The following is a 26,760-nucleotide window of genomic DNA, read 5'->3' on the forward strand; positions in this document are numbered from 1 at the left end:
TGTGAAATTAAATAAAATAACCTGGGTGCTGGTGGTTCACACCTATAATCCTAGCTCCTTAGTAGGCTGAGATCTGACAATTGTGGTTTGAAGCTGGCCTGGGCAGAAACATCTGTGAGACATCTCCAATTAACCAACAAAAAGCCAGAAGTGGATCGACTGATAGAACATTAGTCCTGAGTGAAAAAACCAAGTAAATTGGGTGCCAGCGGCTCATGACTATAATCCTTGCTATTCAGGAGGTTGAGATATGAGGACTGCAGTTCAAAACCAGCCTGGGCAAGAAAGTCCATGAGACTCTTATCTCCAATTAAAAACCAAAAAGCTGGAAGTGGTGCAGTGGCTCAAGTAGTAGAGTCCTAGCCTTGAGCACAAAAGCTCAGGAATAGCACCTAGGCCCTGAGTTCAAGGGCCAGGATCAGCTGGAAAAAAAAAATTTTAAGCCAATAAGAGTGAAGTCTTAGGGCTGGGAAGGTAGCTCAGTGGTAGAGCGCTTGCCTTGCATGCTCAAGGCCCTGGGTTCGATTCCTCAGCACCACATAAGCAAAAAGAAAAAAGCCGGAAGTGGCGCTGTGGCTCAAGTGGTAGAGCACTAGCCTTGAGCTGAAGAGCTGAGGAACAGTGCCCAGGCCCAGAGTTCAGGCCCCACGACCGGACCCAAAAAAAAAAAGAGTGAAGTCTTAAATTCAAAGTGCTAATACCAGCAGCACATGCACATACACACACACATGCGCGCGTGCGCGCACACACAGAGTAAATAAATAAGTAGACAAATAAATGGCCATGAAAACTAAGGGGGAGAAGGTAGGGTTAAGAGCTCAATGGGTGAGAGCCCACAGGGCTTGAAGATTAGGCTGAGACATCCCTGTCCCTATTGACTAACCTTGGGAAGAATGAGATGTTCCAAGAACAACCTCGAGAGAGAATTGTAGTAAAAGTTCACTTTACCACTGAGCCACCTTCCCAGCAAAAGCTCACTTTAATAACTGAGCTCTTGCTGTGCACCAGGCACTGTCCTCAGCACTGTGCCCAAACTGACTTGACTTTCGATACACACAGCAAATTTAGGAAGCCTGGAAGCAGGAATCTGGTGCTGGCGGCTAGGCTCTGAGCCTAGCCTGAACCCTACTAGTGCATCACCAGCAGCGCTAGCGGGAGGTAGCTGTACAGATCCTGCACTGGCTTGAAGAGGTGGACGCATCTGGAAATGGCACTCTTGGGCCAGCTCATTTGTAATCCAAACCCTGAGAGTGCATGAGATTGCAAGCCAAACAGGAAACTGGTACTCTAGAGCGTGCTAAAGAGATGGGCAAGAATTTAAAAAGGGCCTCCACCCACCACTTTTCCCTTGGAACAAACTGACACCAAGGTACAAACCACAGAGCCCAGACTCGGCAGCCACAGGTATGCAGGCTAGAAAGGAGAGCTGCTGGCAAGGCCGGTGCCAGGGAACTTGCCGTAAGCACGGGTCATGCTTGTTATTCCAGATTCCACTCTGAGTCAAACACAGCGACTGTTATTTAGTGTTAATAATGCTCCAGATGTATGGGAGTTGGCTCTGAGAGGTTTTCTTAACCCTTCTAGCAGCACCAACCAAAGCCAGCAAATATTTACTGAGTTACTACTCTGAGCCAGGCATTGTGCCTGCCTATCCTTGGTACTAAAAAGTTCACAGATGTCTGGGCTTTGTCAGAACTCAATGGCAACCTTAATGTCATCTTGCTTTTAAACATCCCAGGCTCAAGTCTCACGCTCTGAGCCATTAGAGGCTGACTATAGAGCCGAAGATATCATTATGGGTTATCTGATCAGTGACTCCCATGCTAGTGAAAATCTGCATAGGGTCAATTTAATCAAGGTTTTAGTTAGCAGATCTCAGGAACTTAAAGTCAGTCCAGTTGTGCAAACTGGAAATTGCTCATCCCATTCTGGCTTTAACTTAAGATTCTATAACCCAACCTTGGGTTCACAACCTTACCCTCACCCTCAAAATAATCAAAGTCCTGATTCACTATCATAACCAAACTGTAGCAGTAGGATGCCTACCTACTTCATCCTGTGTAGCACTGCTCTAGGCTGGCACCTGATGCTGTTTATCACAGACAATCACTGCCACCCAGCGAGTAGATATCTTCACCTGTGTTTTAAAGAGGAAAATAACTGAGGCTTGGATGTCAATCACCCAAGGCTGCAAGGGCTGGTTAGCAGTGAAAGGAGATACTCCCAGACTTTCATCCCAAGTCTCTACTGCCCCAGGACCCATACTTCCTTGAGAAAGCCACTATGTATAGACCCATCCCTACAGAATATGCTGGCGCCATTTTGTATCTTTAAGGTCTTAACCAAGCAATACATTCTTCTTATGGCATTTCTCTGTGGGGCTCATATACTATAGAAATTAGCTAATTAGCCAGGCACCGGGGGTGCTCACACCTGCAACCCTAGCTAGTGGGTGGCCTTAGATCTGAGGATTGCAATCTGAAGCCAATTGGGGCAGGAAAGACTATGAGACTCTTATTTCTAATTAACCACCAATGAGCCAGGAGTAGAACTGTGGTTCAGGTGGTGGAGCATTAGCCTTGAACAAAAATGCTTAGGGACAGCACCTAGGCCCTGAGTTCAAGCCCCAGGACAAGGACACACACACACACACACACACACAAACACACACACAATTTAGCTAATTATTTCTCATACTTATTCCTCTCCTAAGAGAGGAGTCACAGAGGTACTCTCACATTACTAACGAAAGCAAAGGTAGAGGGAAGACCCTGGAGATTCTTCTGGGGTCAGCTGGAGGAGGAAGAGAATCATGGCCCCAACTGTAAGAACTACTGGGTGTAGCTCTCTCCATAGCTGTGAGGCACAAGAGGGAACACGTTTGTAATGTCTCCACATACCAGTCACCCTTGGGTGATGCAGGGGAAAATCCCCTCTCAGGAAAGTGTCAGTACATGTTCGGTTTCAAGCCCTCAACTGCCAACTTCACATCTCCCCCGTGTCACTTGCTCCTTCAGTGATCTGCTCAGGTTGATGGTGGAATAGTGATTTTGAGTAACTACAGCTAAAACAGAGACTCTGCATCTTCATAGAAACAAGTACCTTGCTTAAAAAAAACAAAACAAGTACCTTGCTATGCTCATGTTATCATTGATCTTCCTCTCAAGAGTATCATATTAGCCATGAAAATGTGCATTTAACATGAGCCCAGAAAGCCCCACCATGGCCACATTAGACTTTTTTTTTTTACAAGCTTATTTGTTGCTGAGGTCCATTTCTTTGGAATGTCCTCTGCAATTTGTTGCTAGAAAGATCTAATTGAGTTTCTCCTAAAGGTACCTTCACTTAACCATGTATAAAATTCTTACCAACAATTTTGCAATCTGTGTTTTCTTTTTTTTTTGGGTCCGGTCATGGGGCCTGAAATCTGGATCTGGGCGCTGTCCCTCAGCTCTTCAGCTCAAGGCTAGCGCTCTACCACTTGAGCCACAGCGCCACTTCTGGCTTTTTTCTTTTTGCTTCTGTGGTGCTAAGGAATCGAACCCAGGGCCTCAGGCATGCAAGGCAAGCGCTCTACCACTGAGCCACCTTCCCAGCCCCTACAATCTGTGTTTCTGTACACACAGATTTGCTCTTGCCAAGGTGGATTTGTACCCAACAGTTTTAGTAAAATTGGGAAACGTACTGTTCACAGCAGGCTTGCAATTGTGCATTTGTACGCACTGGTTCATGGAAATGTTGTAAGGCAGATCCTGCCCTCTCTCCATCTGATTTATAAGCAAGAGGAGCCTGCACTTACCACATTCAGAGAAAGACCAAAGTTTACTGCAGCAGGGAGAGCTTCAATTTTGGAGTCACACTCCAATTATCTTGTCCCTTTCACCATCCAGAGTCCTTCAAATTTCTTGTCCTCAACGAATTGTAAAATTCTGGTTTCATCTTTTAGGATTAAAACCAAGAAAGCTGAGTATAGCTAGGGTTAGAGGCAGAGTATGGTTGGTATTTTAAGAGGTACAAACTTGTTTTTTGTCCAAGATCAGGACTGGAACTCAGTTATTTGATGCTTTTATTCATTGGCTGGCACTCTACCACCTGAGCCACGCCTCTAACCTCCAGGTACAAACTTCTGAGCACTGAGGGCAACTTCCATTTATGCATAGCTTCACATGTTAAAACCTAAGGAACAAACAGGGAGTACTTACGTTTTAAGAGAATGGCTGGTTCTCACATAAAACGTGAGATTGGAGCTGGCTCTGATGACTCCATGGCTGTCACCCCAGTTGAATCCTGAGATAGGAACTCTTATCTCTCATTAACCAGAAAGCAGGAGTGGAGTTGTAGAGTGCCAGCCTTGAGCAGAAAAACCTCAGGGACATGCCCAGGCCTCGAGTTCAAGACCAGTGGGACCTCGACCCTGGGGGGGGGGGGAAATAGGTGAGATGGGGCCCTTTTATAAAGGAGATTTACAAATGTATGTATTATTCTAGGAAAGGGAGAGACTTCCGAGTTGTTTGGGGCTGGCCGTAGATTTCCCTAGCCCAACCTCTTCATTTTTATGGCTGAAAAGAACAAACTCAAGCGGAGGACCTGGACTTTCCCAAGGTCACTAGCTAGTGGGGGCAGGGGGAGACGGAAGTGAGGATCGAGGGGGGGACGGAAGGGTGGACCCGGGGCCCCTCCACGCCTCCTCCACGCCAGTGTTTATTCGGCAGCCACGCCCTCTCCAGAGCCCGGGATCAGTGGGCAACCTGACACCGGCTCCCGAGGCGGCCAAGCCCGCGTCCGCCCTCGCCGCGACCCGGCCCGGCTGGCCGCCTGCCCTCGGCCAGCCCCTGGGGCGCGTGGGAGGAGAGCAGGCCGGGCCTGGTGTCCCCATCCCACGACCTAGGGCAGAGTCCTCGGAACAAAAAGGCCCGGCCGGGCCAGGCCAGGCCCCGGCCCGCTCCTCCCGCCCCTCCCCTGACGGGCGCACGTGCGAAGCCTCGTGCAGGACGCTGGCCACGCCCCCGCCCCCCCATTGGCTGCCCCGCCCGCGCCTCCCCCCCCTCTCCCCCCCCCCCGCAGCTAGACTCGGCTGCAGCTCCACGTGACCCGCGGGGCCGGCCGCCGCTCCCAGCTCCGCCTCCCTCTAGTGGCGCGTCCTGGAGGGCTGAGAGTGAGACCAAACGGAAAGGAGGCCGCGGTGGTCTGGGAGAAGGGCGAGGGTTAGGAAAAGAGAAGCGAGAGGGATGTGATTGGCCGCGCAGGAAGCGGCTGCTGCCGAGGAAGGCCCACGGCACAGATACTTAGCCCGCGCCAATCACGAGTCTGGGGCGGGCGGGGCTGCGCTCCTCACCTGGCTCCGCACGTGTCTTGCTCTCCCGGCTGCCTGGCCAATCCCGCCTCGCGAAACTGTGCCCGCCTCCCACAGGATAGACCAATTAGGAGCCACGCTCTGGGGCCGCCAGCCGGGCCTCATGAATAATGAACGCCCCAGAGTCAGCCGGCGGGCGGGGCGCGAAGGAAGGGAGGCGGGGGTGCGGCGGCGCACTTGCGCAGTGCCGCTCCTGTCGGCAGCTGCGGCAGGTCGCTCGGCTCCGGCCCATCTCGGGGGGCGGGCGGGGGAGGCGAGGCGGGCGAGCAGGGCACGGGGCACGATGTCCGACGCGGGCGGCGGGAAGAAGCCGCCTGTGGAGCCGCAGGCAGGACCGGGTCCGGGGCGCTCAGCTGGGGATCGGGGCCTGCCAGGGTCCTTCCCTCTGGTCCTGAAGAAGCTGATGGAGAACCCCCCGCGCGAGGCGCGCCTGGGTGAGGCGGGGGTGGGGGTGGGGCGGCTGTCCGCGCGCGCCCGGGGGCGGGGCCTCCGCAGGGGCGGGGCCCGGAGGGCGGGGCAGGGCAGAGGTCTGGGTGGAGTGGTCCAGCCCTGAGGGTTGGGGCCCGGGGTGACGAGACGCCGTCCAGACTGGGGAGAGGTGGGGAGCGGGGGGTGAGCTGGAGAGGGTGGGTCTGGGGGGGCTTCGCAGGGAAGGGTCAGGCGGGAGGGGACGGAGCTATGGCGTGAGGTGTTCGTGGGGGGGGTCGGGAGGAGGGTGAGGGGGGGATTGGAGCAGCCACTTACCCGGCGCTCCAGGGCGCCTCCCCTGGGGCTGCTGGCATCCCAATCACCCGTTCCGGGCCTGGGCCCCACCCTGTCTGCAGATTCTGACCCTGGACTGTGCCTTTGTAATGAGCACCTCGCCTTCATCCCCCTTGGTTTCGAAGTCCACCAAAGTTTGAAACGCTCTGGTCTTGGGTAGCAGATCGTCTGGGGATGTGGCCTTGTCCTCTCCTAGGGGAGTTGCATTCTTGCTCTCTGGATGCTGGGGATCCAGCTGCTAGGTCCGTACTGGAGCTTTTTTTGGAAAGCTGTTTCTGGGCTGGTGTTTGAGATGCATCTGGTGGGAAGCATGTGGGGCCAGCGATGGGGGTGCCTTTTGGGGACAAGGTTTGGGCCAGGTCAGGGTAGGATGAAGGCAGGAAGGAGACCCCTGAAGCCCCTGGCCTGGTTGATTGGGGGCCACAGTGACAGGATTGAACTTCATCTTGTAGCCCAGGCCAAAGGGTCCCCCAGGGCCTATGTGGAAAGCAGCTTTGGCCTTGCTGTTTTGACAGAGGAGATGAGGTTCAGGCAGCAGCAGGAATGCCACCTATTGTGGAGTTTTAGGTACACTGAGGTAGGTGTACTTCCGTTCTGAGACCTGGGAATTGCAGGAACTGTCCTATAACCCAAGGACTTGGGAAGGGATAGGCCAATGAATTGTCTGTCCTGGGGAATTAATTTTTTTCTAAATTGCCATCTTGCTTCTTTTCCTGGTCTATTCTGAGGCTCCCATTGGTTGTCGCTTGTGAGATTATAAATAGTTTCACAATAAGGTGAGGCCAAGCTCTCCTGCTTCTGGAAAGCTTTGTCCCAAATCTGAGGCGAAGACAGTTGCAGGTGTTCATATTTGGCAGGAACTTGTTTAAGATTACCAGCAACTAGTATCCATAACAGTCATTTTGCCTTAAATTTGCAGAGTGTCACAAAGTATTTCGTCATAATCTTATTTATTTATTTATTTTGGGGGGTCCGGTCGTGGGGCCTGAACTCTGGGCCTGGGCACTGTCCCTAGCTCTTCAGCTCAAGGCTAGCGCTGTACCACTTGAGCCACAGTGCCACTTCTGGCTTTTTTCTTTTTGCTTATGTGGTGCTGAAGAATCGAACCCAGAGCCTCTGGCATGCAAGGCATGCGCTCTACCACTGAGCCACCTTCCCAGTCCTGACATAATCTTATTTAGACTTCCACAACAGCCCTTTAGGGTATTATCCCCACTCCCTAGATGAGGAAACTTAACCGTCAGAGAACTTTTACAAGGTCATACATGTCAGCCTTATGGCTCTCAATTGGGTGCTCTTTTTAGTGTCACACCGGCACCACTAGTCCTCGTGTTCTGAGTGTAATCCTAGCTACTCAGAAGGCTGAGATCTGAGGATCTCGGTTCAGAGCCAGACTGGGCAAAAAAGCCAAGAAACTTTTCCATTCTCAGATCTCAGCCTCCTGAGTAGCTAGGATTACAGGTGTGAGCCACCGGCGCCTGGGGCCATGAAACTAATCTCCAATAAAACCACCAGAAAACCAGAAGTGGTACTGTGGCTGAAGTGGTAGAGCGCTAGCCTTGAGCTAAAGAGCTGAGACAGAGCACTCAGGCCCAGAGTTCAAGCCCCATGACCGACAGAAAAAAAAATCCTGCCAGGGCTTGTTTTGAACCATGATCTTCAGATCTCAGTGTCCTGAGTAGCTAGAATTATAAGCGTGGGCCACCAGCACCCGGCCGGTTTCACCTCTTTTAAATTCAGAGTTCAAAGTTGTCTTCTTCAGTTCTGAAAACTCGTTGTGAACTTGTCATGATGCTTCCCTGCCACTCCTCTAACTAGCTCCCTGTCACTACACCCTTCCCATAGGGTCACATCTCTCAGTTGTCTTTTCTTTCTTTCTCTTTTTTTTTTTGTCGGTCGTGGGGCCTGAGCTCTGGGCCTGGGCGCTGTCTCCCAGCTCTTCAGCTTCAGGCTAGCGCTCTACCACTTGAGCCACAGCGCCACTTCCAGCTTTATTCTGCTTATGTGGTGCTGAGGAATCAAACCCCGGGCCTCATGCATGCAAGGCAAGCGCTCTACCACTGAGCCACCTTCCCAGCCCTGTCTTTTCTTTCTTAATCGCCCTCTCTTGGCTATCCATGTACATAACTGTGTGTGTATGTGCGCACGCATGCACGCATGTGCACACACACACAGGCTTATGTGCACACGGTGTGCACTGGTACTGGGCTTGGGATTTGGGGTTTGGGAATTGTCAGCCTGGGCTGGTACTGAATGGAGATCATCAAATCTCAGCTTCCTGAGCAGCTAAAATTATAGGTGCCAACTGAGACAATAAGGTGGGAACTGGTCCTTCTAAATGATAACTAATCAAGACTTTTCTTGGAATAGGAGCATTCTTCAGCTCCACCTCTCCTTCCTTCTCAAAAACCTATCTTCACTTCTTTCTGCTCTTCAGGGATTTGGTTTTCTGAAATGATGGCTCTGACAAGGGACCTAGCTCCAGGTCTTCTCAATCCACTAAAGTGAAACCGTTTGCAAATCCAGTGTGCTCCACTCATACATTTATTATCTTCCCACCTCTTTGTTGGCCCCTGCAATTTAGAAATGAATCAGACACAGAACTTGACCTCAGTGTGCTTCCTTCCTCCTGTGTGCCAGGCCACTTTCAAATGGTGTCTGTGATCTTCACAAAAGAGATGGTTTTATCATTATTTACAATGGAAGTTCAGTTTTAAGTAACATGGCCAAGGTCACACATGACCAACTAATGGGTGGCTGCACGGAGATTGGACTAGTGGTGGCATCTCTGGGTTGCTATGGAGAAATATAACTAAAGGGCTAAGAGTGAAAACACAAGAGGTCTTGGCCTGAGAACCTCAGTCCCTTCTACACTAAGGTTTCAGGAAAAGCAGCCTCTCTCTGCCAGGTGCAAACCTACAACCTATTCTACAGCAACTCTGGGACCCTATCAGGGTGGTATCTGTGTCTAGCATTCCAGAAATACCAAGTATGGAAGGGCCTGCCGGCCAGCCTGCTCAAACAGCAATAACCAGAGCCCAGAGTACATGAGACGGGCATAGAATCAGGCCTCCGAGAAAGCTGGGTCTACCCCAAGGCTCACTGCCCACCTCTGGGATAGAGTCTGCTCTTGTGTGGTGTCTCACGCGAGATTTTGTTTGCAGATAAGGAAAAGGGGAAGGAAAAGCTGGAAGAGGACGAGGCGGCTGCAGCCAGCACCATGGCTGTCTCGGCCTCCCTCATGCCACCCATCTGGGACAAGACTATCCCCTACGATGGCGAGTCTTTCCACCTGGAGTACATGGACCTGGACGAGTTCCTGCTGGAGAATGGCATCCCCGCCAGCCCCACCCACCTGGCCCAGAACCTGCTGCTGCCTGTGGCTGAGCTAGAGGGGAAGGAGTCCGCCAGCTCTTCCACGGCCTCCCCGCCATCCTCCTCCACTGCCGTCTTTCAGTCCTCTGAAACCGTATCCAGCACAGGTTGGTGACAGGCCTTTGAGAGGGCCCACCTGTCCATCCATAGAGTCTGCTCCCCATGGAGGAACAGACTGGTTCATTGTCCCAGTGAGTCCCTTTTCCAAGGGGAAGCCCTGGTGGGCTGCAGATAGGTGACCCTTCAGCATTGTCCCCCAAGGCCAGAAGTTAGCACAGTAGTCACACGAGCCTTGCTGTTGCTTGGTGCTCAGCAGATGGCCATCTGGTCCAAGGGAGAAATCCCGTTCTGCAGTTGCTCCATGCCAAGTTTTTACTCTGTCACCTGCACATTGTGAAGACTATTGGAAAGCTCAGGCAGTACTAACTAATGCCGTTACTACCATTATTTCAAGTGCTCACATTTCCTTAGCACTTGTTTTGTGCCAGGCTTTAGCACCTTATAAGATTAGTACTATTATACTTGCTGTGAAGTAAGGAAAATGAAGTACTGGAGTTGGAGGCATGACTCAGCTGGTAGAGTGCCAGCCAGTGAGTGAAATTGTCAGGTACTTAGTTCCAGTCCAAGTTTCAGATCTAAAAAAAAGGAAAAGGAAGTACAGGGAAGTTAAGTAACTTGTCTGGGTCACACAGCTGTGGGTGCTGGAGACAGCGCTTGAACCCAGGTTGTCTGAGTCCACAGTCAGGTGCTACTACGTTGCCATAGAAAAGGCATTCCCACTGCCTAGAAGACATCTTCAGGATTTGGACCTTTATCTTCTTTTCAGTCTCTGTTGTTTGTTATTGTTTTGTGCCCCATAGTCATGAATCTACCAGAGGACACATGGCTTCTTTCTCAGCAGGTTCTCTGAAGCTTTGTGCAGTTGTAGGGTTTGAACTCAGGCCTGGTGCTGTCCTTGAGCTCTTTTACTCAAGGCTAGTGTTCTACGACCTAAAGCCACAACGCCACTTCTGGTTTTCTGGTGTTTGGTTGGAGATAAGAGTCTCACAGTTTCCTGCTCAGGCTGGCTTTGAACCATGATCCTCAGATCTCAGCTTCCTGAGTAGCTAAGATTATAGGCGTGAGCCACCAGTGCCCAGCTTCCCGTGACACTTTTATTTCCAATCAAGTACCAAGAAAGCCAGAAGTGGAGCTGTGGCTAAGTGGTAGAGTGCTAGCCTTGAGCAAAAAGCTCTGAGACTGTAAGCAGATCCTGAGTTCAAGTCCCAGTATCAGCACAAAAACAAAACAAAACACAAAAAGCAACCAAAATCAGGTGTCACCTATGTGGCCTACCAAACAGATGGGCTCCTTTCCAGCTCTGTCTACTACTTATCTGTGGAACCAGCCTTCTGGGACAATTCAACTAACACAGAAATGAGCATTCTGGCTGGGTGTGGCAGTGTACATTTGTAATCCCAGCTACTCAAGGGGCAGAGGCAGATGCATGCATGGTTTGAGGTCAGCCTCAAACAAATATAAATGATGAGGTTGTGGTTCAAGTGGTGAAGTGTTGCTTAGTATGCACAAAGCCTTGAGTTTAATCCCCAGTACCACAAAGAAAAGAAAGAACTCTGGGAACTCGCTAAAGGTTCTATATCTTAACTAGTTTATAGGAAAAACAATGAAAGATTGGGCTGGGAAGGTGGCTCAGTGGTAGAGAGCTTGCCTTGCATGCATGAGGCTCTGGGTTCGATTCCTCAGCACCACATAAGCAAAAAGAAAAAACCCGGAAGTGGCGCTGTGGCTCAAGTGGTAGAGCGCTAGCCTTGAACTGAAGAGCTGAGGGACAGCGCCCAGGCCCAGAGTTCAGGCCCCACGACGGGACCCAAAAAAAAAAACAAAAAAAAACAAATTGTTAATATCTTTAAAAGGAAAGGGAAACCTAAGGACTGCATGTAATTTAATAAGCATATAAGCCAAATGCTATTTGTATGGATTCAAACAAACAAAAAAAAATTTTTTTGGTCGGTTGTGGGGCTTGAACTCTGGGCCTGGGCACTGTCCCTCAGCTCTTCAACTCAAGACTAGAGCTTTACCAGTTGAGCCACAGCACGGCTTCCGGTTTTCTGGTGGTTAATTGGAGATAAGAGTCTCAAGGACTTTCCTGCATTTGTTGGCTTTGAACCGAGATCCTCACATCTTAGCCTCCTGAGTAGCTAGAATTATAGACGTGAGCCACTGATGCCCAGTCAAACAAAATTCTTGATTTAAACAAACTATAATACATTTAGGGCTGGGAAGGTGGCTCAGTGGTAGAGTGCTTGCCTTGCATGCATGAGGCCCTGGGCTCCACTCCTCAGTAACACATAAGCAGAAAAAGCCAGAAGTGGCACTGTGGCCCAAGTGGTGGAGCGCTAGCCTTGAGCTGAAGATCTGAGGGACAGAGCCCAGGCCCAGAGTTCAGGCCCAGGACTGACAAAAAAAATAAAAGAAAACGATAATAACATTATTTATTTATTTTATATTTTTTGTGTTGGTTCTAGGGCTTGAACTAGTTCTTGTTGTTGTTGTTTTGTTTTATGCTAGAGATCTAACCCAGAACCTCACATGGTCTATCAAGACCTGTAACATCCATATCCTTTTTTTTTTTTGAGACAAAAAAGGTGTGAGTTCAGGTTCTGAGTTCAAGTTGTGCCTTAGCTGTTTGCTCAAGTCTGGTGTTTTACCACTTGAGTCACAGATACACAACTGACCTAAAAAAATACCATGGGGGCTGGGAAGGTGGCTCAGTGGTAGAGCGCTTGCCTTGCAAGCCTGAGGCCCTGGGTTCGATTCCTCAGCACCACATAAGCAAAAAGAAAAAAAGCCGGAAGTGGCGCTGTGGCTCAAGTGGTAGAGCGCTAGCCTTGAGCTGAAGAGCTGAGGGACAGCACCCAGACCCAGAGTTCAGGCCCCACGACCGGACCCAAAAAAAAAAAAAAAAAAAAAATACCATGGGCTGACTTTGAACCACAATCCTCAGATCTCAGTCTACTAAGTAGCTAGAATTACAGGCAGGAACTGGTACCTGGCCTGCCTGAGTTTGTTTTTAAGTCAAAACTATTAATGAAGTATGGCATATACAAGTACATTTATCATAAATATACAGTCTAATAGATCTTCCCAAGGTAAATTACCACCCACCAAATCAGATACTCTGGATACCCCTGAATGTCTGGTACCCTGTGACTTCCTTCAAAGTTGTCATTCCCATTTCTGTCCCCTAAAGTTACTTTTTCTTCTTCTTCTTTTTTTTTTTTTTTGGTCAGTCGTGGGGCTTGAATTCTGGGCCTGGGCACTGTCCCTCAGCTCTTCAGATCAAGGCTAGCGCTCTACCACTTGAGCCACAGCGCCGCTTCCGGCTTTTTTCTGCTTATGTGGTGCTGAGGAATCGAACCCAGAACCTCACGCATGCAAGGCAAGCTCTCTACCACTAAGCCACCTTCCCAGCCCCTCTTCTTTTTTTTGGGGGGGGGGGGGGATGCGGGGGAGTTGGTCATGGTGCTTGAACTCTGGACCTAGGCTCTGTCCCTGAGCTTTTCAGCTCAAGGCTAGCACTCTACCACTTGAGCCACAGCACCACTTCCAGTTTTCTGGTGGTTTATTGGAGATAAGAGTCTCATAGACTTTCCTGCCTTGCTGGCTTTGAACCGAGATCCTCAACTCTAAGTCTCCTGAAGTAGCTAGGATTACAGGAGTGAGCCACCGGGCGCCCGGCTTATTTTTTCTTATAGTTGAGTTTTCTATAAAAGGAGTGGTGTACTGTGTCCTTTCTTTTGTTTTAAAGTTTTACAGGTTGGGCTCATTGCTGGAGTACTTTGTTGTCATGGCAAGGTTCTAGGTTCAGTCCTCAGCACCATACCCCAAAAGCAAACAAACGGATCAACTCCATTTATACTCTCTCATATTTATATCTTTCTATAGCTAGCATTATAATACAAATACAAATTTTGTGAGGATTTTGTGAGGATCAGCTTATCTTTTTCTATTGCTTGAACTCAAACTGGGCGTTGTCCCTGACCTTTTTTTGTTGGTTTGTTTGTTTTGTCATCATGGGGCTTGAACTCTGGGCCTGGGCGCTGTCCCTCAGCTCTTCAGCTCAAGGCTAGCGTTCTACCACTTGAGCTACTGTGCCACTTCTAGTTTTCTAGTGCCCTAATGGAGATAAGAGTCTCACAGACTTTCCTGCCCAGGCTGGCTGTGAACTGTGATCCTCAGATCTTAGCCTCCCTAGTAGCTAGGATTACAGGTATGAGCCACCAGCGCCTGGCTGTCCCTTGAGTTTTTTTGTTTGTTTGTTTGTTTTTGGTCAAGGCGAATGCTCTACAACTTTGAGCCACAGCTCCACTTCTGGTAGAGTCCCATGGACTTCCTTGCTTGGGCTAGCTTTGAACCACGATCCTCAGATCTCAGCCTCCTCAGCTAGGATTATAGATTTGAGCCACCAATGCCTGTTGTTTGTGGGGCCTGAACTCTGGTCCTGAGCTGTGTCCCTGAGCTCTTCATCTCAAGGGTAGCACTCTACCACTTGAGCCATGGTGCCACTTCCAGCTTTTTCTGCTTATATGATGTTGAGGAATGGAACCCAGGGCCTCATGTGTACAAGGCAAGCACTCTAGCACTAAGCCACCTTCCCAGCCCCAGAATATCTTAATACTGATAAAAATAGTTATACAGAAAATTTAGAGGAATTGGATGTGTGGTTCAGGTGGTAGTGCGCCAAGCCAATGAGTGAAAGTGTCAAATACTGAGTTGGAGTCCTGGCCTCAGCCCCCCAAAAGCATATAAAATAGTTGACAGAAAATTCATAATAACCACTGTACGATTTATATCGACGAATTTTACACATAGTAGAAATTAAAACAGAAGTCCTCTTAATTTTTCAGTTTGTTCTGTAGATAAAACGAACAGTATGTATTTTACTTTTTTTTCTTTTTTTGTGCCAGTATTGGGGCTTGAACTCATGACCTTATGTTCTCTCTTAGCTTTTTCACTCAAAGCTGACACTCTACCAGTCAAACCACTCCTCCAAGTGGCGCTGTGGCTCAAGTGGTAGAGCGCTAGCCTTGAGCTGAAGAGCTGAGGGATAGCGCCCAGGCCCAGAGTTCAGACCCCATGACCGGACCCAAAAAAAAAAAAGTCTCATGGACTTTCCTGCCCAGGCTGGCTTTGAACCATGATCCTTAAATCTCAGCCTCCTGAGTAGCTAGGATTATAAGCGTGAACCACTGGCACCCGGCTTTTAGCTTCTTTTACTCAACTTTTATTTGTGAACATCATCCACTTTGATGCTTGTAGCAACGATTTATTTATTTTCATTGGTAAATAGTATTCCATTGTGTGAACATGCCACTATTTATTAATTCTGCAATGGAAAGCCATCGGGCATTTGCAGTTTGAGTTATTGATACCACTGCTGTGAACACTTATGTATGTGTCTTAGTAAACATTTGTACGCATTTTTCTTGGGTATTTAAGTAGGAATGGGCTACTGGGCTAGTGGACAGGCGTATATTTGCTTTTGCAGGTACTTCCAAATAGTGTATAAAGTGGTTGTAATCAACCCACAAGATATGGGTGTTCTATGTTGTTTGTATTTTATTTTAATTTATGTTTTGCTAGTACTGGGGTTTAAACTTGGACCTCACTTTTTTTTTTTTTTTTTGGTCAGTTGTGGGGCTTGAACTCGACCTGGGCGCTGTCCCTCAGCCCTTCAGCTCAAAGCTAGAGCTCTACCAGTTGAGCCACAGTGACACCTCCAGTCTTTTGGTGGTTAATTGGAAATAAGAGTCACACTGACTTTCCTATTTGGGCTGGCTGTGAACCATGATCCTCAGATCTCAGCCTCCTGAGTAGCTAGGATGACAGGCCATTAGCCACCGGCACCCAGTTGGGCCTCTTTTTTTTCTGCACCCCTACCACTTGAGTTATACTCAGCCTACCCTTTTCTTAGTTATTTTGCAGATAGAGTTCTGTGGACTTTTCTGCCTGGGCTGGCCTCAAAGCATGGTCCCGTCAATCTTAGCCGGGGCCAGGGTTGCAGGCTTGATTGACTAGTGCCCAACTTCATTTATTTTTTGTGTTCTGGTTACTAAGGCTTCAACTCAGGGCCTGAGTTCTGTTCCTTAGCTTTTTCACTGAAGGCCAGAGCTTAACCACTTGAGCTCCACTTTTAGTGGATAGAGATAAGAGTCTTAGAGGCTTTCCTGCTCAGACTGTCTTTGAACTGTGATACTTAGATCTCAGCTTCCCGAGTAGCTAGGATTTCAGGCATGAGCCACCAGGGCCTGGCTCCAACTTATTTTTTAATGTTTTGTAATGGTAGATTTCAGAGGAGACTGTTTCAGGCAAATACTAGTAGACCTAGAACTTTTCTCTCTCCTTCCGGCGGTAATTTTAAGGTCTTGTAGGAAGTAGGAAGAAATTTGTTCACAGAGCAACCCACAGGGAAGGAAAATTCCTCAAACTCTCTGGCCCTAAGCCATGCTGTTATGCATCTTTGGGTATTATCCTGTTTCATTGCTTTGGCTGCTGCTGAGGGACATCCAGACATGGTGTCCCTTGGGGCATCAGTTCCATGAGGTGGGTGCCTTGGCCGTTTGTCTGACATGCGTCCCCCCAGTTTCCACATGGGTCCCCAGGTAGTTGCACTTTTGCCACTCAAACCTCTGACTTTACCTTCTCTGTTATGGTTACTGAGAGTTTATGTGCATGATCCATTTAAAACCTAAGTCAGATTATGTCATGCCCAAGCCCAGAGCCCTCCAGTGGTTTCTACCCCACGAGAGAAAAGCAAAATCAGCATCATCCATACTTGAACCAGAGAACTTTTTTTGCTATATTTGGAGAAAGGTATTTGTTTATCTTTTGCATTGTAGGGTGTGTAGCTGCCTCCCTGGGCTCCAGCCACTGCATGGCAGCAGCTCCTCCTCCCATCCTGGCACTTACATGCAGGCCTCAGGACAAACCGCCCTCCCCCCACCCCCCACCCCTCCACCCCCGTTGAGAACCTTAGTTTTGTTTGGATTAAATATCCAACATTTTCTGTTCCATACCCATCCAGTTACTCTCCCGATGTTCATTCACTGTAGCCACCTTGTGCCCTGCTGCTCTTGGAACATGCCAGCTTCCCTCTAGGCTTCGGCCTTGATGGTCACATTTCATAAGATCTAACATTTTCTTTTTTTTTTTTTTTTTGGGGTCCCGTCGTGGGGCCTGAACTCTGGGCCTGGGCGCTGTCCCTTAGCTCTTCAGCTCAAGGACTCTGGGCCTGGGCGCTGTCCCTTAGCTCTTCAGCTCAAGGCTAGTGCTCTACCACTTGAGCCACAGCGCCACTTCTGGCCTTTTTCTTTTTGCTTATGTGGTGCTGAGGAATCGAACCCAGGGCCTCATGCATGCAAGGCAAGCGCTCTACCACTGAGCCACCTTCCCAGCCCCAAGAGCTAACATTTTCATAGTTGTTGTTTTTTGGTTTTTTTTTTTTTTTTGGTCAGTCATGAGGCCTGAACTCATGGGTTCTGTGTCCCTTAGCTCTTCAGCTCAAGGCTAGCACCCTAGCCACAGTGTCATTTCCAGCTTTTTTCTGCTTATGTGGTGCTGAGGAATCGATCCCAGAGCCTCATGCATGCAAGGCAAGCATTCTATGACAGAGCCACCTTCCCAGCCCCATTTTCATAGATTTTTAAAAATTTATACCATACCCTGGTATCTCACGCCTGTAATCCTACCTATTCAGGAGACTGAGATCTGAGGATCATGGTTCTGAGCCAGTCCAAGTAGGAAAGCCTATGAAACTCTTCAATTAACTACCAAAAGCCAAAAGTGAAGCTGTGATTCAAGTGGTAGAGCATCAACCTTGAGTGAAAAAGCTAAGGGACAGCACCCAGGCCCTGAGTTCAAGCCCTAGGACTGGCACCAAAAAATTAATAAAAATTTGTATAATGCTGTCCACTAGAGAAGCATTCCATGAAGGCAGGGATAGATAGATAGATAGATAGATAGATAGATAGATAGATAGATAGATAGATAGATAGATAGATAGATAGATAGGAAAAAAATATGTTTATATATGATATATATGTAATATATATAAAATATATTTTACATATATATATTATTTTTTTGCCAGTCCTGGGGCTTGAACTCAGGGCATAGATACTGTCCCTGAGCATTTTGCTCAAGGCTAGCACACTACCACTTGAGCCACAGCACCACTTCCAGCTTTTTCTCTATAGGTGGTACTGAGGAATTGAACCCAGGGCTTCATGCATGGTAGGCAAGCACTCTATCACTAATCTACATTCTCAACCCCATGACAGGGATTTTTGTCTGTTATACTGCTTGTGGTTGCCAGGACAGAACTGGCATATAGTCAGTGCTCAGGAAATATCTGTTGGCTGAATATTTTGTGTACTCCTTTCAGTAACATTGGACAAGGCCAAAGGTTTAGGGTTTTTAAAAATATAGCTCTTCTGTTTAACAATGTGCAACCTTGGGACTCTAAAATTGCCTTTGATCCAGTGTTCACTATAAAACAGCAGGGAAAAACAGAGAATGAGTCAGCCAGACCAGGAGTAGGTTTTAGTTCAGTCACTTCTCTGTGTGACCGTGGGAAACCAGTGCATTCTTCTGCGCCTTGTCTGTGAGTAAATACTCTTCAGAGTTGTCATAAAACTTAGCTGAGCACAGTCACTACTAAATGATAAGCATGTCTTAGGTGCCCAAAAGCCGAATCCAAAGCCAGGTTCCAGTTGCTCTCACGTATAATCCTAGCTGTGAGGAGGCTGCAAGCAGGAGGATTGTGGTTCAAAGCCATCCCAGGAAGATCAAGTCACAGAAACCCCTTCTCAACACATAGCTAGTCTCAGTAGTATGTGCCTGCCATCCCAGTTTCCGTAGATGGCTGAGATTGGGAGGGTGATGATGCCAGGCCTGCCCAGGCAGACAAGTTTTTATTTTTCTTGTGCATATCCTGAGGCTTGAACTCAGGTCCTGGGTGCTATCTCCGAGCTTTTGTGCTCAAGGTTAGTGCTCTACCACTTGAGCCATAACTACACTTCTGGCTTCTTTTGTGGTTAATTGGAGAAAAGAGGCTCATGGACTTTCCTGCCAGGTTAGTTTTAAACCATGATCCTTAGATCTCAGCCTCCTGAGTAGCTAGGATTACAGACATGAGCCGGCACCCAGACAGGCAGAAATGTTGGTGACTCTATCTTCACGGAAGGGAAGTTGAACATGGTGGCATGCACCTGTGATCCCAGCTACAACAGGAAGCCTAAATGTAGATAGATTGATGCTCAGGTGTAAGCCATAGCAGGAAGTGAACCCAGTCATAAAAATAACCTGTAAGGTGGGAAGGGGCAGGAAACAGAGCTGGGAGCCAGATACCAGTGGTTCAGGCCTATAATCCTAGCTACTCATTAGGCTGAGATCTGAGGATTGAAGTTTGAAGCCAGCTTGAGCAGACAAAGAGAATCTTATCCAATTTAACCCACAGAAAGCCAGAACTGGGACTGGAAATGTAGCTTAGTGGTAGAGTGCTTGCCCTAGCATGCATGAATCCCTGGGATCAATTCCTCAGTACCACATGAACAGAAAAAGCCAGAAGTGGTGCTGTGGTAGAGTGCTAACCTTGAGCAAAAAGAAACTCAGGGGGGCTGGGAAGGTGGCTCAGTGGTAGAGCGCTTGCCTTGCATGCATGAGGCCCTGGGTTCAATTCCTCAGCACCACATAAGCAGAAAAAGCTGGAAGTGGCGCTTTAGCTCAAGTGGTAGAGCGCTAGCCTTGAGCTGAAGAGCTGAGGGACAGCGCCCAGGCCCAGAGTTCAGGCCCATGACCAACAACAACAGAAAAGAAGAACTGAAGGAGTGGTTCAAGTGGTGGAGGGCACCTATGAGTGAAAAGGCCAAGCAAGAGCAGGAGGCCCTGGGTTCAAGCCCAGTGCTAGCACGAAAAAGAAAACTAAAAAACAGGGCTGGAGACATAGCTCAGAAGTATGGCATCAATCTAGCAATCACAGGGTTCTGAGTTCAAATCCCCAGTACTGAAAGGGAGAGAGGGGAAGGAAGGAAAGACCAAATCATGACATTTCTAAGTCCTGTCCTTAGGCCAGAGATTGAGCTCTTTGTGAACTTGAGACACAGGAAGTCAAGGGGTATAATGATTGAATATTTCACTTCACATTTCTGAGGAAGAAGAAAAGCTATTGGAAAATTCTTTTTGATGGCCCTTGTTTCGAAGCATCCCTGAGCTAGCACTGTAGCTTCGAGATGGAGCGCATGCTCCGTGTGTACACAGCACCAGCAAGTGAGGGCGGGATTCTTCTGCTGTGGCATTGAACGGTGTGCCTGTCTGTCTACCTTAAGGAATGCACTGTTTTGGCAGGTTGAGTTTAAAGCAGGCGTGGTGGGTGGCAGGGATCTCCTCTGACCTGTGAGCTGCTTCCCGAGCCCTGTCTGTCTTTCAGAATCTTCCCTGGAAAAGGAGAGGGAGACTCCCAGTCCCATCGACCCCAACTGTGTGGAGGTCGATGTGAACTTCAACCCAGACCCTGCCGACCTGGTCCTCTCCAGCGTGCCTGGCGGGGAGCTCTTCAACCCTCGGAAGCACAAGTTTGCCGAGGAGGATCTGAAGCCCCAGCCCATGATCAAAAAGGCCAAGAAGGTCTTTGTCCCCGATGAGCAGAAGGTAACCTAGAGTACTGATCAGCAAAGGGCTGTGGGCAGAGACTCAGCGGTAGAGGGCTTGCTTACCCCAGGCAAGGACCTGAACTCCAGCATGTGCACGTGCATGTGCATGTGCATGCACACACACACACACACACACACACACACACACACAGAATCTAGGGTCTGCACATACGATTTTATCTCCCTCCTCATGGACACCAGCCAAAAAAGCATGAGTTTTTGTTTTCTGGGTTTTTTGTCAGTCATGGCGCTTGAACTCTGGACCTAGGCTCTGTCCCTGAGCTCTTCAGCTCAAGGCTAGCACTCTACCATTTGAGCCACAGCACCACTTCCAGTTTTCTGGTGGTTTATTGGAGATAAGAGTCTCATAGACTTTCTCGCCTGGCTGGCTTTGAACCATGATCCTCAAATCTAAGCCTCCTGAGTAGCTAGGATTATAGGCGTAAGCCACCGGCGCCCGGCCAAGTCCCTGTTTTAAAGGGCAAAAAACAGCTTACATGTGGCCGGCCGTCTGCAGGGACATGTGAGCGAGCAGCTCTCAGCCAGATGACTGTAGGAACCAGAGGGAAGAGGAAACTCCTGGTTTTTCCACCCTTCTAGAAAAACACACAGGAAGGCCTTATGCTGGTGGTATACTACCCTGTCCTCCTAGCTACTCAGGAGGCTGGGCAGGAAAGTCCATGAGACTCTTATCTCCAGTTGACCAGCAAAATGCTAGAAGTAGAGTTGTGGCTCAAATGGTTGAGTGCCAGCCAGCCATGAGCCAGTCTTGAGTAAGCAAGAGTGTGAGGCCCAGTACTGGGGGGAGGGGGGATATATATATAGGAGGGGAGGGAGGGAGGAGGACTTTTCATTAAAGCTATGGAGACAAGGAGACCACTTTCCCACCCATGATCTTTTTTTTGTTGTTGAGCTAGGTCTACGCATTGTCCCTGAGCTTTAGTTCTGGCCATACCAGTGCATTAAGAGAGGCATCTGGGGGCTGGGAAGTGGCTCAGTGGTAGAGTGCTTGCCTTACATGCATGAGGCCCTGGATTCGATTCCTCAGCACCACATAGGCAGAAAAAGATGGAAATGGCACTATGGCTCAAGTGGTAGAGTGCTCGCCTTGAGCTGAAGAGCTGAAGGACTGTGCCCAGACCCAGAGTTCAGGACCCATGACTGACAAAAAGAGAGAGAGAGAGAGAGAGGCATCTGGCTGATTGGAGGGAAAGATTGGGGAGAACTAGAGACCCACACGGGGTCCTTCCCCCCACAGGACGAGAAGTACTGGACGAGGCGCAAGAAGAACAACGTGGCGGCGAAGCGGTCTCGGGATGCCCGGCGCCTGAAGGAGAACCAGATCACCATCCGGGCGGCCTTCCTGGAGAAGGAGAACACAGCCCTGCGGACGGAGGTGGCCGAGCTACGCAAGGAGGTGGGCAAGTGCAAGACCATCGTGTCCAAGTATGAGACCAAGTACGGGCCCTTGTAACCCGCACCCCGCCCGGGCAGGGCACTGCCTGCACCTCAGACCTCTGCCTGGGGCTCCCTGGACCCCACGCACGCGTGGAGACTTAGGACTCGTCGTGGGCACGTGGTAGCGCCCTGCTCTGGGGGTGTTCACGTCTCAGCTTCATTATGACACGGCCAGTGCACGCACAGGGCGACTTCCCTGGGGAGGCAGTCTCCATGTTGGAAGGGGAACGTGAGGAGAATCTATGTAGACGGGAGGATGGCCGGCCTTCCTGTCCCCCGACATCCCAGCTGAATTGGAGGGGGCCCTTTGGAGTGCGATCCTCCGCTTTCCCAGGGCCCTCGGGCCTCCCTCAGCCCCGCGGAGGGCCGCGTCTGCGGAATGAGTCATGAGCGCCTCACCCTTCCGTCGTCTCAGGTAGCAGGTGCATTTCCACTGCGGCGTGTCTGTCGTGCACCTCCCTTTCCCCCAGAAAGTCTCTGCAAGAAGCATCCATTCCCATCTTCCTTGGAGGTAGCTGATGCGGGGGGGGGGGGGGGGGGGGCGCCCCAGGAGCGGGCTCTTTGATCACCCTGGGGCCAGGTGGGGTTTGAAGGCCTGCAGCAGAAGCACGCCCACCCGCTCTCAGTTCCACACCCCATTTCTCCTGTGGCTCCGAAGCCAGAGGAGCGAGGCCCTGGGGACCCCCTCTGTGTCTTCCCTGAGAGACTCCAGCATGGTGGGTGGCTGATGAGCAGTGCAGGGGGAGGAGCGGGAATCTGTCCTTCTCCTCCCGGCCAGGCCCGACCTGGACGCTGCCCCGAGAACCTTGTGTTTATCCCAGCCGACTGGCCTCGGCTTGCTGGCCCCCTCCGCCCGCAACCCCCCTCAGACCTGGGATTTTAAAAGGAAGCACTAACTTCTTGAGCCCCAGGGTCCTCCCCGGCACAGTGTTTGGGCAAGTGGCCTCCACAGCTCCCTCCCCTGGGGGCCCCAGAGCCCAGGGCTGTTTCCTGAGAAGTTCCATTGTTTTCTTGCTCTGCCCACCAGTGTGGCACAGGCTGAAGCCTGCTGTCCCTGGAGGCAGAAAAGGGCTTCTCGGTCCTGGCTCTGGACCCCTCCCCGTGCGCTGCCCCCAGTGCATCAGCCAGGCAAGGCACCTCCAGAGTTGCCAAGGACACTGTGACTCCTAGGACGTTTCTACAGTCCTAGAGTCCCTCTCTGTCTAGTCAGGGGGCCACCACACAGGCCTGGTCACCCAGTGGGGCAGTTTCCACAGCCGTGGCTGTGTCTTTTTCTTACGTTCCACTGGACAGACGAGTTAACTGAGGCAAGTTGTGGAAGCCTCTGCTCCTTTGAGTCCACTGGGCGCCCCCTGGCGGCCGATGTGAAGAATACAGACGTGACGGAGGCACTTTGTTCTGCTTAACACTGGCTTTATTTCCTACGGTGGCTCACTGGTAAAGACTTTGTGCAAGGGGACGGTAAGACTGGGAAAAACCATCCACTGGCCATGGACTGCACCCGGGGGATGCCACAGCCCTCCAGGACCTGCACACCTGCCTCTCCCAGGGCCTTGACACGGGCCCCGAGGCCTAGGGAGTCTCTTCTTCCTCGCCTTTGACTTTGTGGTTCTGTGGAAACCGTGTGCACACTTTCACTCTGTTGTACCCACCCAGGGCAGTTGCATCCAGCATGTCAGTGTTCTGCCCCGCCACGCCACCCGCGTTCACCTTCTGGAGTGGCTGCTCACCCAGAGCCGGTTCTCGTTTGTTTTTTTTTATGGTGGACAAGCCTCGAGCTGAAAAGCTCTTTATTTCCTTCGGCTCGAAAACGTAAGGTTTGTGATTTTCTTTTTCACTTTATTTTTTTATGGGGTGGACACTTCGTCTCTGGATGGCGTCTGTGTTCTGACCCCCAGAGGATTAGGGGGGGGCTTGTTGTCTCTCACCCCTTGCTACCCCCTTCTGCCTGTGCAATGCCCCCCCCTTCTTCTCCCAGGCAGGGGTGTCTGGTTCCTTCCCAAAGTGCTTAATTGGAAAGAGTGTTGCTACTGGCCTCTTGGGCGCGGCCCTTGGAGTCAGGACCTTGGCAGCGACCGGAAGGAGAAGTCTGGAGGTTGGCATTTTTGGGGAGAGATGCTCAGGTGAGCTTGCTTCCTCCCTGGCTTTACGCACTGAGGCCTTGCAGAGAGGATTGGTGCCTGCCTGTGTGCCTGTCTGCGGGGGCCCCGGGGCCTCTCCCTCTGGGCCTTCTGCAGCCAGAGCTGGAGCAGCTGATTTCGGTTTGGTGTTCCGTGGGTTCACTTTGGGCTGGGCAGTCTGCCTCATCACAGCCACGGAGTAGACAAATCATGAATAAGCTAGAATACTGCAAAAAAAAAAAAAAAAGTACTCATGAGAAACGTCTAGATAGACAAATACATATCTAGAGATGCAGCAGCCTTGCGGAGGGCCCGGATGTCCGGACCTTGGCAGAGGATGAGCTTTGCCCAACTAGTTCCTGCTTGGGGGAAGGCACCGGGCGGCGCCCCCTGCCCAGAGCCAGGCTGACCTCCAGCCGGCAGGGCGGTCCTTTGTGCCGGCCAGCTCTGCACACGGCACTCGGAAGGGCCCAGGAGCGCCTGTTGTTAGCGTGGCAAAGCTCCTTTAACATCTGTTAATTAAGTGCAATAATTTTTTTCTAGAAAATGGCAAAGATGACTTCCAGGTAGAGAGTGCTATCTTTTGCTGTTGGGGGGATGCCAGAACACTACTTGGGTTTATTTTTCTAAGTGCATGTGGTGAGACGGAGCGCGGGCTCTGCCCTCCCCGGAAGCCAGCGCTCCAGCAGCCCCCGTCTCCCTTGCTTTCGCTGGGGGAAGGCGGCCAGGGAAAGCCCTTTCTTCCTGCATGGAGTGGGTAGGGGCAGACCACAGCCCATTGGCCTTACGTGAGCGTGTGCGTGCGAGTGGGTCACTGCTGGTGGCCAGAGTGACGCGGGGAGGGAAGCGGGAATGTATGTATCCTTTTCAAAAGAAAATTAAATATTTTGAGAAAAAAAGAAAGTGTGATGGAACTTTCTGTTACTGTCCCCCACCCCCACCCGGCCTCGGTGCCTGAGTCAAGTCACAAAACTGTCTCATCCCATCCTGCCACCACGCTTGTCATCAGCCAAATGCCCTTGGCCAGTGGTGCCTCAGTTTCTTCATCTGTCCACGAAAGGAATTTTTGCCACTTATATTAAAGAAGGAAACATACCAGACCCAAAGTGGTAGTTGGTGGACTATTATGAAATGTGTTCTCGGGCTGGGAAGGTGGCTCAGGGGTAGAGCGCTTGTCTCGCATGCATGAGGCCCTGGGTTCGATTCCTCAGCACCACATAAGCAGAAAAAGCCAGAAGTGGCACTGTGGCTCAAGTGGTAGAGCACTAGCCTTGAGCTGAAGAGCTGAGGAACAGCGCCCAGGCCCAGAATTCAAGCCCCACAACTGACAAATAAATAAATGTCTTCTCAAACACTTGATGGCAGCCACAGGGAAAGAAAAAAAAACGGCAAGCCGGACCCACGCCTGTAATCCCAGCTATTCAGGAGGTTAAAATCTGAGGATCATGGTTCAGAGCCAGCCTGTGCAGAAAAGTCTGTGAGACTCTTACTCCAGTGAACCACCAGAAAACCGGGAGTGGTACTGTGGCTCAAAGAGGTAGAGAGCTAGTCCTGAACAAAAAAGCTCTAGGAGCATGTCCAGGCCTTGAGTCCAAGCCCCAAGACAGACCAAAACCAAAACAAAACATGGCAGGTACTGGTGGTACACACTGAAGCCCGCTCTTTGGGAAGCTGAGTGGGAGACCACCTCGGGTGAAATCTGACCTGCGGTCCCACACAAACTGCCAGGAGCCGCTAAGGTCCTAGTGATGGGGTTGGAAGAGTTTCCTCTGGCCACAGGAAAGTCTGTGAGACTATCTCCAATGAACCACCAAAAAGCCCCAAGTGGAGCTATGGCTCAAGTACTAGAGCACTCAAGCACAGCAGCTTAGGAACAGCACCCTGGCTCTGAGTTCAAGCCTCTGCACCAGCACAAACACAACAAAAAACAACACAAAAAAGAAACACTCAGGCTTCTACAGACGGGTGTGGCCCTGTGCAGGGTGCCAGCAGTCACGCCAGGCAATCAGCTGCGCTGGCATGCCCGGGTCTCCTGCTCGGGGCCGGAGCTACTCCCATGCCAGTGTCCGGGCCCCTGTGGTCTCAAGGCGAGTGCGCTACCACATGAGCCACAGCACCACTTCCAGTTTTCTGTTGGTGTATCGGAGATAAGAGTCTCACAGACTTTCCTGACCAGGCTGGCTTTGAATCTCGATCCTCAGAGTTCAGCCTCCTGAGTAGCTAGGATGACAGGTGTGAGCCACCAGTGTATTTGAAGTTTGGCAACAAGGCTGGCCAGGTGGTGGTTTTTGTTTTGTGCCAGTTCTGGTGCTTGAACTTAGGGTCCCAGTACCCTTCCTGAGCAGCTTTGCTCAAAGCCAGCCTGGGCAGGAAAGCCCTTTAGATATTTATCTCCAATTAACCACCAAAAAAGTCAATTGGAGGACTGGGAATGTGGCTTAGTGGTATAGTGGTATAGTGGTATAGTGCTTGCCAGGGTTTGATTCCTTAGTACCACATAAACAGAAAAGGGCAGAAGTAGTGCTGTGATTCAAGTGGTAGATTGCGAGCCTTGAGCAAAAGCTCAGGAACAGTGCCCAGGTCCCGAGTTCAAGCCCCAGGACTGGCAAAAAAAAAAAAAAAGTCAATTGGAGCTAAAACCCCAGGACCCTCCCACACTGCACACCCCTACACACGCGCGCACGCACACACACACACACACACACACACACGTGACTAGGGAATCCAGCACAATGAACTTGAAGCTCTGACTAGCCCCCCCCACACACACAAGTTGCAAACAGGACTTCAATAAGCAAAGTGAGGCAAAGCCTTTGGCTCCACCTTTTTTTTGGGGGGGGGGTCATGGACCTGAACTCTGGGCCTGGGCGCTGTCCCTCAGCTCTTCAGCTCAAGGCTAGTGCTCTACCACTTGAGCCACAGCGCCACTGCTGGCTTTTTCTGCTTATGTGGTGCTGAGGAATCTAACTCAGGGCCTCATGCA

The 26,760-nt window shown here is 50.3% G+C and overlaps 1 protein-coding gene across 4 annotated transcripts in view; it reads left to right on the top strand.

Annotated features, from left to right (window-relative positions):
- Tef (TEF transcription factor, PAR bZIP family member) overlaps positions 1–24,674 on the top strand; it is a 29,979-nt gene extending 5,305 nt beyond the window's left edge. Inside the window, exons 1-5 of one of the 4 annotated variants that reach the window (XM_042697974.1) lie at positions 5,574–5,787; positions 9,280–9,597; positions 19,977–20,197; positions 21,458–21,616; positions 23,636–24,674. In XM_042697974.1, the coding sequence (XP_042553908.1) occupies positions 5,637–5,787; positions 9,280–9,597; positions 19,977–20,197; positions 21,458–21,616; positions 23,636–23,980 (1,194 nt within the window). In that variant the 5' untranslated portion in view covers positions 5,574–5,636 and the 3' untranslated portion in view covers positions 23,981–24,674. Of the gene's footprint in view, positions 1–5,553; positions 5,788–9,279; positions 9,598–19,976; positions 20,198–21,457; positions 22,186–23,635 lie in introns of those variants that run through there. The other 3 variants (XM_042697975.1, XM_042697976.1, XM_042697977.1) reach the window with 3 other exon arrangements.
- The last annotated feature ends 2,086 nt before the right edge of the window (positions 24,675–26,760 follow it).

This window comes from Dipodomys spectabilis, unplaced genomic scaffold (assembly GCF_019054845.1).
Source record: "Dipodomys spectabilis isolate Male_0828 unplaced genomic scaffold, ASM1905484v1 ptg000230l, whole genome shotgun sequence".
NCBI classification, from domain to species: Eukaryota; Metazoa; Chordata; class Mammalia; order Rodentia; family Heteromyidae; genus Dipodomys; species Dipodomys spectabilis.